The 13,826-nt window shown below is 37.8% G+C and overlaps 1 protein-coding gene across 1 annotated transcript; it reads left to right on the plus strand.

Moving 5' to 3' along the window:
• The first annotated feature begins 3,564 nt into the window (after positions 1–3,564).
• si:dkey-7k24.5 (somatomedin-B and thrombospondin type-1 domain-containing protein) lies at positions 3,565–9,088 on the plus strand. Its single transcript, XM_062445205.1, has 5 exons — positions 3,565–3,796; positions 4,211–4,402; positions 6,636–6,714; positions 7,192–7,377; positions 8,971–9,088. Exons 1-5 carry the CDS (start codon positions 3,565–3,567, stop codon positions 9,086–9,088), a joined length of 807 nt encoding a protein of 268 aa, XP_062301189.1.
• Positions 9,089–13,826: the final 4,738 nt, after the last annotated feature.

The following is a 13,826-nucleotide window of genomic DNA, read 5'->3' on the forward strand; positions in this document are numbered from 1 at the left end:
ACACAGATCTTAAAGTTTGAGGGTCTTTGAAGGTCATTTTCCCAAAGTTCACAGCTTGCACATATTGCACACGTGAAACTCCAGCATATACACAGATGCACATACAATATAGGCTATCATTCTTATAGAAATGAAATACTTATCTGAATTACATGGCTGAGTAAATGTCAACCAGAATAATGAGCAGGATTAATGAGTATTTTTCATATTCTGAAGTAATACAGAAGTAAGAAAGTGAGCGAAGAAGTGAGTAAGAATGAGTAAAAATGTAGAGCTGCTAATTAAGCATCAATGCACAAAACCTTGTAAACTCCAAGCCATTTTATACACAAGGGTAGTACAGTGGCTCAGAGTCTAGTGCTGCTGCCTGCCAGCAAAGTTATAGTTATGCAGTGAAATAATCATTTAAGGACAATGTTTAATCTCAGTTCTACCATTGCCCTTAGCAGTGAGCACCACATTAAATGAGAACATAAGGAGATTATGTATATGAACTGTAAATCTCTGTAGAGTTACTTATGTCCCAAGAAGGCTGCTCGTTGTGTATCACATTCTTGTTTTTCCTAGGTGAACACTGCCAGCCTTGTTTGCTCCCAACATTGGCATGTGGGCCATGAGTTTGCATGTTTTAGCCAATTATTATTTATTATATAAAATCATCACTCATCATTGACCATTTCCCAGAGCATCGTGTTTACCTCCCAACCACCCAGTTTTAATTATTTTCTGTGCACAGCAGAATCAGGAGAGACTGGCTCGAGAATTAAACTACTACAATGATCATCAACATTTACAGTATTTGATGACAATAAAAGCAGATGCTCATGTAACTGGTTACCTGACAAGCAGCTAGGTATAAGAATGTAAATAAAAAACAAAGTGTACAATGAAAAGTACATGTGCACAATATGTGTATGCCCATAATGAGTAATGAGATCATTGTTTTTACCAAACAGCAACATCTAGACAACAATATAATATTTCAATAAATGTCCTTTTTTAAAGAATATCCAATATATTTACAGAAAAGGGTCAAGGCTATAAGAGGGAGGTCAGTTTAAACACTGCCAAGAATATTACCCTAATGTGTGTCTATTGAGCAACACTTGGAAATAGCAGCATTTATCACATTAAAGTGAGCACTTTAAATCTAGTGGTAATACCTGATGTCGCCATGCAGCTCATGTGATGTAGATCCTATGTGGAGTTGTGTCTGATTCTTTGCCTGTCAGTTCTTTTAAAAAACATAAATGTTTGTGTATTCTACTAATGGATCAACCTTCAGCTGAATCTGTGCAACTTTCAAGGCACTGCTGAGAATTTAATTTAAAATCCTTCTCCTTACCTTCAAAGTTCTTAATGGTCAGGCTCCATCATATCTTAAAGAGCTTATACTGTAGTACCTTATGTACCTACCAGAACACTGCGCTCCCAGCATGCAGGCCTACTTGTGGTTCCTAGTATCTCTAAACGTAGAATGGGAGGCAGAGCCTTCAGGAACCATCTTCCAGATTCGGTCCGGGGGGCAGACACTCTCTCTACATTTAAGAGTAGGCTAAATTTGACAAAGCTTATAGATAGGGCCGGCCATGCTTGTCCTGGACCAGCTCCTAGTTTATGCTGCTATAGGCTTAGACTGCTGGGGGACTCCTACTCCCAAAATGACTTTCACCTGCCTTGATTGCAAAAACTAATTTTATTTAGAAAATTTTTGTGGCCTAATTGTGGTATTATTTTAAAAAGAAAATCATATTTTACTATTAAAAATATTTGATAGGATGAGAAACACATTATGGGAATGGGGAAGTCTATATAAGCTGTGGCTGTATGCAGTTCATGCTGACTGGCTCTTTACTGAAGTGAACGTGGTCCCGTCTCTGCAAGCATTACAGTTTTGTACATGCACATTGGGGCCACGAGGTAGGGCCACATAGGGACTAGGAACCACTGCCGTCACATTCATGCTTTTCATTGTGTCTATACATATGTTTCTGCCCTAACATATACAAATCTTAGACTTGTGATGGTTGTGTTTTGAGCAGTATTCAATATTTCAGCTGTACCCACAATTTCATATCTCTACCTCTTTCTGTTTTTCATCTCCTCTCTTCCCCTGCACACACACACACACACACCCACACACACACACACACACACACACACACACACACACACACACACACACACACACACACACACACACACACACACACACACACACACACACACACACACACACACACATACAATAGCAGGCTACTGGGAATCTGAGTTTGAGTGAGTGGAGGCCTGCACTGTCCGCAGTGTTGTTCTTTTTGCATGAATAACCCCAGCCATAGGAATTTAATTAATCCACCCTTTTCACATGTTGAGGCACACATGGCCAGGGAAGCTTGCTGCTTCACCAACAGATCTGTAGATAGGCCACAAAAGCACACAATTCAAGCAAACAGAATTATTATTTTCTATAGAGACACACTTACTTTTTCGCTAACAAACAAGCAAACACAAGCAAACAACGAGGAAACACACATAAAAACAAAATAATGTTTAAAATGCAGACATGCAGTGAGCATTTTTTAATCATATTCATGAGGTTAAAGAGATATGAGAGTACTATTCAGTTTTAGGTCACATTGCAAGAGATTCCATCAGTTTGCGGCACTAATACTAAAAGCTGTCTTTCCAAGTTCAGTCCTGGCATGAAGAGCCAGACAGTCACTAGAACAGAATTCCAGTGCAACAGAGATGGGTTATATGACAGTAATTTTACACTCAGGGTTTTAAAGATAGACACGTGATCATTGTGTCTCTCAGTCAGACAAAAGCCAGCTGACCTTTTAATGGAGGATACAGTCTGTCTGATTATTGTAGCTGTTAAGGTAATAAATCTAAGGGCAGAGTCTAAAGGCCTAAGTGTGTAGGCAGCAGCATTCCTGTAAATTACATCACGACAATTTGAGACTGGTTCAACAATCCTCTTCCTACAGATCAGGGGTAAGTTGTATTTATTTCTATAAAGAAAGCCAATTCTTTGTTTTAATTTGTCAGCAAGGTTCTTGATATGATAATGAAAGTGAATTTTTGTCAATCCAGATACTAAGATATGTGTATTCCGTGACCCTTTTGGTGACTGAATCATTGATAGTAGAGAAATGCAGATATGATTGCTATAGTCTGAATTTTTGGACCTTGAAAAATCATTAATAGACTAGTATATAAATGGGATCTAATAAGTCTAAGCTAATAATTGTCTAACAAGTGATTTTGCAAAGTGCCATGAAGTTTAGTTTTGTGGACCAACTGTTCGTTCTGTCTAATGCTTTAGGCTACTTTATCTACATTGGTGAACTGTTCCTTTAAGAGATGTGAAGTTGACACAACACACTGACCTGTGCTTCAGCCCTTGTAGGTCGCAGTGTGGCTGACTGACTGCAGATGAGAGGAGTAAGTTTTAAAACTATTGGAGATTTTATCAGGAGCATTTTTTAAAACACTCTTCAGGTGCATCACTGCTCAATCTAGTGCACTACACCAGTTGGAGAGCATCACCAGGTTGTCATGATGACTGTCTGGAGGAGCAGCTCTGTCACTTTGGCTTGTCTTGGTGTGTTTTTATTCCTTGTCTCTTCGTGCCAATCAACGTGTCAGGAAGCAGGGCTTTGCTGCATCGGCCGGAACCCATCATGCATCAGTAAAGGATGGAGATATGACCGATCATACGGCACCTGCTACTGTGACCAAGCCTGTGTGTCCACCCTGGACTGCTGCCATGACTATGAGGCAGCCTGCCCAGGTACTGTAGCTGACACTATAGTGCTGAAGAGAGTTTATCACACCAATATTGAAACTTTACATAAATGTTCTTCATTATTGGACAGTGTGATTATATTTTGTCAGTAAAATATATTATATACATGAGGAAAAACATAAATAACTCAACATGTAACTACTAACAAAATTACTTCGACAAAATTTTATCACACTATTGTAAAAGCTACATTTTAAATGCTGTTTTCGGCAGGTTAGGTTCACTGATACCTTTATTATATCTTCCTCCACTAATCCTCTCCAAACACAACCAATGAAGCCTCTCTGACCTCTGATGTGAAATGGCTGAATTCCTTAAATTCATGTGGAAACTTGATTTGTAGATATGTCATGAAGAATATCAAATGATATCTATGATGCAGTTTTGTTTTCTCCTCAGCTGTGTCCTGTGTGGTGAGTGAGTGGACACAGTGGTCGGGCTGTGCTGAGCCCTGCAGGGCCACAGTCCGCAGGAGGAGCAGGACTGTCCTGCAGGAGCCACTCAATGCAGGCACACCCTGTCCACATCTGGAGGAGCACGCCGGCTGTGCAGAGTACTGGTCTCAGCATGGACACTGTCACAACTCACTTGGTGAGAAAAAATCTTCCTTGATCCTTCTACTGTCAGCAGTCCTCTCATAAATGATCATCATCTGACAGTCCTTATGTTGTGTTCCGATCAAATCTGACCTATTTAAAAGTTTTATCTATGAAAAATGTAGTTAATTTGATCAGACTGACCTAAGATTCCATGACTTTGTCTACAAAGAGGATTTCAACACACAAAATGAATTGTATTCATTTGCATACAATTTTGTGTGTTTTATTCAACTTTTGTACACTCTTGGTGTTCCTGGTCAAAAATGACCGGTCATTAGAAATGAATGGGGGAGACTACAATTAGTGTAAAAAACTGAGCTCAGGTACATCCTCATTTGTCAGATGGACACACACACACACACACACACACACACACACACACACACACACACACACACACACACACACACACACAGACACACACACACACACACACACACACACATACACACACATACACACACACACACACATTGGGTTCCCTGGCAACCACTACGGGAACCTTTGCCCGGTAGAGTCTCTCTCCCGCGGGAACAACACCTGTTAGCAGTTCTCACAGACAGTTGCAACATTGTTTTAATAATATTGAACTTTTCTCGTAACTTTGGTAGCCTATATAATGCTTTTTTGAGGCCTTGCTCACAGTTCATTGTGTGGCAGCACCATGGCCGATCGATATACCGTAAGTGAGGCTCTGGATTATATATTTGATCACCACACTGGTGAGGAGGAGAAAGGCCAGGAAACTGACAGTGAGGATGGATTAGAGGAGAAAATGTCAGAAGATGAAGACGACACAGAATCCAGACCGAGAAATAACTGATGGGGAGGAATCCAGTGATGAAGAGCATGGCCATGCTGAAGCTACTGTCACATTCAAGTCAAAGAATGGGAACTTATCCTGGTCTTCATCCCCACCTGAGAATCAAGGTAGGCTTTCAGCTTAAAATGTCATCAGGATGACCCCAGGACCTACAAAATATGCCGTATCCCGGATTGATTACATCAAATCCTGCTTTGAACTGTTCCTGACTGACTCCTTCGAAACCATGGTGGTAAACATGACCAACTTGGAGGGGAAACAGATTTACAAAGACAATTGGAAGGAGGTAACCCAGACAGACATGAAAGCATACATGGGTGTTTTGATTTTGGCTGGTGTGTACAGATCCAGAAACGAATCTACCAGCAGTTTATGGGATGCAGAGTCTGGTCAGAAGAAGCAAGATCACTTGCTGCAAGAGAGGTGACAAAGGGAAGAGGTGTCTGTGTGTGCCAAGAGATGTGAAAACAAGCATAATGTGCCATAAATGCAATGCATATGTTTGCAAGGCACATGCAACAACCTGCACATATTGTCCAACATTTGCACGAGAAAAAATGATTTCAAAACAAATGTCCTCGGTAACTTTCACCCAAAGTAGTCTGTGATAAACGGTGTACTATGTTTCATCTGATTATTTCTTATAGTCAAAATAGTCCAGAAATTATGCTTTTTAGAACTCAATTTCATGATGTATAAACTCAGATTAGTGAGGCATACAGGCCATAAATAACAAATAGAAGTTAAAAACTTGTAATGTTCACAAGAACTGAAGTTGATAAAAAAAATCTAACACAACAAATAGTGATAATATATGTATCATTACAGTTTTTATGATGAGTCTTAATGGAACAGTCATTTTTGACCGGGAACACAAAATTGTTTAACATGAAATGAACACAACATGAGGGTTAAAATCAGAATGATTTTGTTGAAAGTTGTAAGTTATTTTATGAAAAAGTTGACAGTCCCAAATGGCTGCTCAGTCAAACACGGTGACTGTATGTGTAAAAGAGTGGGGTCTGTTTTTGTCTGTGTAGCAGATAAAGTATTACATATAAAGTACGAATGGTGGACACTGCCCCCTGCAGGTCAAACATCTTATACAAGAAATAACCTTTTATATACAGTCTATAGAAATAACCAGTAGACTTACAGATGAAGCCTATATGAGTGAATGTGTTTCTCTCCTTCCAGCTTGCCAGAGCGCCATTTTTCTTTCTTTAAAATAAATCAAACTAAATCTCAAAAGAGCATTTGTTCCTTCTTCCTTTATCTGAAAATGACACACCAGAGTATCCTACTTTTATGATCATTTTTCCAGCTCATGCTCATTTTAAATGCCCAGTATTGAAACATATGGTCACATGTAATGTTGTTATCATGGATGCTCTCCCTGCAGTCCCAGCACTCATTACCACTGGTGGCTATGGCAACGCCAGGAAGAAACGAGACATTCCTGACAGCAGCGACATTATAGGGTAACACAAATAAATGTATTGTTCTTGCCCTTTCGTCTGAAGTATTGTCACTGTGTACTTAGGCTCAGTTGTTTTGTGCATGTTTGTGTGTGTGTGTGTGTGTGTGTGTGTGTGTGTGTGTGTGTGTGTGTGTGTGTGTGTGTGTGTCTATCTTAGAGATAAACAATTTCAGTTTTGACCAGTCCTCACAACTTTAAAAAAGGGCAATTTTAGGGCTAAAGTTAATGTTAGAATTGGGTTTAAGTTCAGTCTAGGGCAAGAGTTGGTTTTAGGCATCTAGTTTTGTTGTTTAAGGTTAGGGATGGTTACAGTTAGTTGCATTTTGTCAATGAGTGTCCTCACAAGGATATATACACAAACATATGTGTGTGTGTGTGTGTGTGTGTGTGTGTGTGTGTGTGTTTGTGTGTGTGTGTGTGTGTGTGTGTGTGTGTGTGTGTGTGTGTGTGTGTGTGTGTGTGTGTGTGTGTAAAATAGGTATTGTGTCCAGTTTCAGTTGACCTCTATGACAAAAGGATGCCAGCAGAGTGCAGGCCTACACACTCGATGGATGCAGTACCTGATGGAGGGTCACCATGTGTGTGTCGAGTGCCAGCCGCCTGCTCTCGCTGCCGGACAGAAACACTGTGCCGGAGACGGAGAGGAAAACAGTGAGGAGGGCAGGTAAGAATAGAGAATGTGGTTTGTAACAATGTAAGATCATTTGAAATGTACTGCATTAAGATTGTGGTCGAGGTGCTGTCACATCACAGCTTTGATGTTTTCATAAAGAATCCTTTTTTGTAACAAGTAATAAAAGTTATGTTTGACATTATCAGAATTTAGAAAACATCACCTTATATAGTTTGTATTTTTCATGACCTGTTAATGACCAAAAGAGACAGATGAGTTATTTGTTTTTGAACACCAAGCGTTTATTCAACCATGAAATTAGCTTGAAGTTAATTCTGCTCATAAGTAAAGAAACTCTATTTTAAACAAAACTTAACCACACTAATGAAATGAAGCAGACATTCCCATCCCATCCTGTGGCACAGACATAAATATTCAGTAATAATTACCATCTTAAAACGGTAAATTTGAAGGTAATTACACCTGCTGGTGGTACTGGCATTTGAAAAACAACACAGTTGTCCCTCAGCAAGCCTAATAATTAAAGAAAGGTGATCGTATTTACACAGAAAATGTGTTACAAATGTCCCATATTGGTTTAAATGCCCTTAATATTGCTCATGACACACTTTTGTTTTGGGCTCAGTGCACAGTAAATGGGAATATGATGTATTCTGGGCATGCTGTTCACATGAATGCTACACTATTTTCATCACAGAAAATCCCACAGTTTTTGTTAATGTGACAACATTTACATATTATGGCGGCAGAGAATTACTTTATCCTGCAGGAGAAAGGGAAAAGTTGACAAAGGTGGACAGATGAAATGGCTCCCTCTCTGTTGTCTCTTCCTTGTTAAGGGAGCAATGCAGTTTAACTATCTACTGTCTAGAGTCAAAGGAATACTTTGACATTTTGGGAAACACACTTATTCACGTTCTTGCTGAGAGTAAATGAGAAAATTTATGGCACTCTCAAGTTTGCACGACAGTGGTGAAAGAATCCATCTAACAGCACCTCTAAAAAGCTCATTAATTGACAGATTACCTCTCTGTAAAAGACAAAAAGTGTAACAGTGAGAAGTGCTGGTAGGTGTATTGTGTTACCTTTGAGAGAGTTGTTTAGACTAGCTGTTTCCTACTGTTTCCAGTCTTTGTGCTATGCTAAGCCAATCGGCTGCTGGCATTAACTTCATATTTATCATGGGTAAGAAATTGAATAAGGATATTCCCCAAAATAAAATTCACACTCACACTTATTTTAACTTAAACCACACCTGTATCCAGTGGGTATGTCTATGAGTGTGCTTTTATTGAGCAGAGAGTTTGCACACTGAATATACATGAAGTCACCTATGCTACCAATAATAGCTGTCTCACTTTATTAAAATAAGATCCTGGGTTCAGACCCTGGCCCTTGTATCTGCTAGTGGATGGAATATATAGGTCAGTTGTGATGCATCACATTTCCAGGATTTTTTTGTTTGTTAGTTTCTTTTTCATGTCAGGACAGGATTGATCTGCACCCTATATCTTAGATTTAATAGCTAGCAGTGAGGACTACCACTAGATGGCAACATTGTTTATCATTTAGATTTAAAGAGAAATCTTGGACCATTAACTCGTTCCTCCCTCCCCTCTGCAGAAAACAGTCTCTCCAGTGGCAGGCAGTGGGAAACCCTCAATGCAGGGGTGTGTGGAGACGTGTGGGTAGGTTGGAGGCATGCTCCTGCCCAACAGTCCACAGCTTCCTCTTTATCTGACCTCCTTCTTCCTTCTGTTAGCCATCCTGCTGAACATACCTACTCAGATGCATGTACAAAGAATAGCATAATTAAAAACACTGGTCTATTGTCACTAAATCTATTAGTACTGGTCAATGGTCAGTTTTGTCTTTTTAGTCATAATGATCTAATCTAATCTTCTCCATGTTAATGCAACTTTGTATTTTTATTAATATGGCTGGTTGAGTGCGTGCCAGTGAAAACCCCTATTTCTTAATCAGGACATAATACAATTACTGTCTTTACCACAGAACAAAAACCTTAATATTAAATACATCTTATTTCATCAACAACTTAAAATGAAAGTCGACCATTCTTAATCAAAATGTAAAGTGATCTGATTTATTTCATTTAGAGTCATCCAAGGGAAATGTTGCTTTTCTTAAGAAATAGAAATATTTTGGGACATTGAGACACTTTTTTTTTAACATGACAAGTTCTGGCATTGTGTGAATCACAACCAGTCACAACGCCAAAGTTACAACATGCACCGAACAATAGAACATTTATACAGAAACAACAGCATAGAAAGTCAACAGGTATAAATGTCTTTTTTACAAAACAGACAGCCTCGGGACCTACAAACAACATTGTATAAGAGCTGGCTAAGGTCATTCAAATATCTTTTTTTCAATTCCCTGGAAACAGTGTACTTTACAAAGACTGATGGCTTAGGCAAGGTTGGGGTCAATTCCTCTGAGAGCTTTAAATGTAGAAAAAATATAGGTTATGTTTTTAATTTGTATTAGCTTATTAATTTGTCTCATGCTCTAATACTGGTTCCTTTTATAGTGTTGTGTATGTATTTGTTTTTACTCTATCAAGGCATCCTGAATCGACCCCAACCCTGTAATACAATGTTAGATTCAGTGTATGTAGAATTAGAATTTGCTAAATCAGTAGTTCGCACTGGGTTTTGGTCACTACCTCATCCTTATCCATGTCCTTGAAAGGGCCTATTGGGTTCTAACAAAAATAAAAAACTTAAGTCTCTTAATAGTTAAATTTAGCAGCTAGCGCAACAACCAAATCCTATTTTAAACTTTAACTAAATACATTTACTGTACAGTTGGGAGTCTTGTTATGGAAAAAGTTTAAGAATCTGTGCTCTTCATTGGAATTTGTATTACTGAATGAGAAATAAAACAAATCACTCGATTGTTTTTCATAAAGTATGATGTTTGAGTCCTGTGATTCATGCCAGAATCTCTCCACAGGGATCTCAGTGAAATTAAAAGATTTTCTATACTAGATTTCACTATTTTGAAAGGCTCCCTTGAAAGTGGAGGGGGATTAAAGTGCCCAAATAAAATGGAAACAAGGATGACTTGTAAAAATAAATGAATTTTTTTTTTTCATTATTTTTTTGTGGTGATATTATGTCACAGTATCACAGTCTAGGTATCAAATCAGAACATCATGCTTGATGTTTCTTTGTACTACCTTTTCTAAAAAGAGTATCAATACTAGTGTCAGGATTTTAATACTTGTGTATTTGTTTATGCACTTGGGTGCACAACTGTGTAATATTTGCCCATAATGAATGACAGTTTCCTTCAATAATGCTTGCTGTCTATTCATGAAATATTGATTGTCATCGTTGTCGAGAGATAATGGTCCCTGACTACCATTGTATAGTAAACCTAAATGATAGGATAAAAGCTCAAATGACAGGTTAGGTGATCTCAATGCCCTTTATCTGTGTTGGAAAATTTAACGTAATCATCCAGGTTGTTGATGATGTACTGTAATGCAGTCAGAAGGACATTTAATATCTGACCAGTTTGTTTATGATCTAGAAAACTTTTTTTTTTAAGTTTCAATGAACATTTTGATGAAATGGAGTAAAATATGTTAAAATGTTTTGCATACATTGGCCTTGATTTTTCATAATATTGTTGTCAAGTCAATCAGGAACTAAAATCCAATTTATCGTCTATGAACCACATGTTTTACTATTAAGCCTGATGCACACAAAACAAACATAAAATGTAATTGGAAATTGTAACGGACCAAGTTTGCATTTTTATTACATTTAAGGAATTGAACCTGTGCCATGTCTACCTCATAATACAACATAATTATATATGTTTACTGGAGAAAATAATAAACTGATGACTGAATATAAGAAGCAGCTAATTTTACATAAAATGCAACACATTAGCAGTCAATTGACATGTGATTTAAGCACCCTTTTTAAAATGATACCCAGATTTATGTTTTAAAATTCCTTTTTTCCAGTTTTCTTACTTGTGAACATAGCTCCTAATATTATAAGGTACCTATTATCAGGTAGTTCATGCTCAGCAAATGCCTCTGATTTCATAGACATACTGAAGAGAAAAATCAAGTCAAAAATATCTCCTGAATACAAATAAAGAAGTGTTTTGACATGTAGTGGATAGGAGCTAAGACTGTAATGCTGCATAAAATGATTTTTCACCAGCTCAAATGGTTCATCCTTACCTAATTATGTGATGATGTACACTAAATAAGACTCATTCTCTTCTCAGCTGTAAATTATGCTGAAATTCAAAAACTGAATGTTTGGGAAAGTAATCATATTAGAGATCTCTTGGCATTATAGTCTGTTACTGCTGCATATCATAGTCAGAACTGCAGATACAATATGGAGATAACGACATGTATACAACATGTATACATTCATAGTGGAAACAGTTCATTCTTCTCCATTAAGCAGCACCCATACTGCTCCAATGCCCTGGCTTTACAGCAGTCAGTCACACACACACACACGCGTGCACGCACACGCACGCACACACACACGCACGCACATGCGCGTGCACACACACGGTTCTCTCCATTTCTCACAGTCATTGCTATTCCTTTCACACCTCAGCTTCTCTCACTATGCAAGAGCAATATGAAATGGTTCAGCTCTGTGATTAAAACAGGAAATGAAATCAGGGTTTGTGATTAGACTCTTAACCACAACACAAAAAAATGCAATGTCAATCATCTACTTTTGACTCTTGAATCAAGTTTTATTCAAAGCATATATTTATAATAGTGTAATGACTCATTTTCAATACTATCCTTTACTGATATATTTGTGTCAAGAAGTGGGTAAGAGAATTTGTTTAGTTGTCTGTGATGTTTTTTTTAGAGACATTTGTGATGATAGAAGATGCATCTGCTTTAGATATTTTTAAAGGCATTGCAAAATGTTGTTACTGCTTTACATTTCAACTTATATTTTAAGGAGTTGAAGGATAGGTGCTAAACTGTGCCATTACCAAACCATTTCTGTTTCGTCATTAATTTCTGCTTCTCTCTGCTACACAGCATTGTATTTTTCTTCTATATTACATGTGAATCAGACAGCAAAGAGTATTCTTGTGATAAAAATGAATCTGTCTGTAGTTTTAATAGTGGTTGTGTGTTATTTCAGATGCTATGTAGAAATATAAAAAGATGCATTGTGCAAACTAATTTATATTGTGTAGAATTATAGTACTTATGGGATACTATTTTAGATATAAACCTAACAATGTACATGGTCATTACGTCATAATGTTTGCATTTATTAGTCATGAATATGCACAGTGAGGAGTGGCTATGCTATGATGTGACTACTGTGCATATGTCACTTTATGGGTGCATGCCTGTGTGTGTGTTCTTGTACATGTGTGTTGGCACACGTTACATGCAATCAGGCCTTCCCACCCCAATTAACAAACCATTGCTGAGCTGCTGCCAGGCTTTGAGGACAGCAGCTGTCACCATGGAAATAATGTATTGTGAAGATTGTCTTTCATACCTGTATGTATCCTTTGTGGGCGTGTGCACTCAAGCATGGGTTTCTTCAGTTCTGGCATTTACAACTGATTTATGGTAAAGTCAGCCCGGTTGTGTACAGTCACTGCTGCTTTTTTGTATTTTGTAGATTTTGTTTGGATTATTTAGGTAAGAAAGTAGAGATGCATAAATCCTCTGCTTTCAGTATCTTAAACATACATATTTCATCTTCTAAAACTCATCTCTTTGGCTGCTTTTATGTTGGTTAAAGGAAGGCCAATGCATGCTGAACATCTGTTACTAAAATCAAAATTGTATGTCAGTAATCATATGCTGTAAACATTTAAAAAAAAAAAAAAAAAGTTTTTCATTTATTTAATTAATTCTTTAAATATGGAGGATAAGTGACTAATGTTGCTGTATGTTGACCATTTGGGCACATGCATGCTTCATTATGTGCGCTTTATGCAGCAATCAAGATTATTATTTCTGGCTCTTATGTTAGCCCATATATAAAACTCTTGGTCCACCACTGTCCTCCTTTATAAATTATACTGAGGTGCTAAGACAATATTCACTGGTAGATTTGAAAGTATCATCCATTCTCACATGACATAATAACATAGGGGATAGCAAAATACTGTTCAAGAAAGAGCACTCATTATAGTGGATGATGGGCTGGAACCGTCCTATATCTGCAGCCTCTGTGCCAAGACACTGAACCTTATACAGGACTACTTTTCACATATAATTATGACACTGCAGACTAGCAAATCACATATCTCTATAAGGAATTTTCTCTTATCTATATAAAAATAAATCAGGTAAGACAATCTCAAAAGTGTGTATACATGAATTAACATTAGATCACCCATCAGCATTCACACTCACACACATGCACACACATATGCAGACATGCACACCCCTAAAAATGCAAATGACTAAGGCCAGGTTTAGG

Source organism: Scomber scombrus, chromosome 3 (genome assembly GCF_963691925.1).
Source record: "Scomber scombrus chromosome 3, fScoSco1.1, whole genome shotgun sequence".
Classification (NCBI taxonomy): domain Eukaryota; kingdom Metazoa; phylum Chordata; class Actinopteri; order Scombriformes; family Scombridae; genus Scomber; species Scomber scombrus.

What these genes read in the sequence shown, in the direction of transcription:
- si:dkey-7k24.5 (XM_062445205.1), top strand. Translation starts at nt 3,565, where the DNA reads ATGACTGTCTGGAGGAGCAGCTCTGTCACTTTGGCTTGTCTTGGTGTG. An exon ending in CTATGAGGCAGCCTGCCCAG is followed by an intron (nt 3,797 to 4,210) that starts GTACTGTAGCTG and finishes TTTTCTCCTCAG; the next exon opens with CTGTGTCCTGTGTGGTGAGT. An exon ending in ACACTGTCACAACTCACTTG is followed by an intron (nt 4,403 to 6,635) that starts GTGAGAAAAAAT and finishes CTCTCCCTGCAG; the next exon opens with TCCCAGCACTCATTACCACT.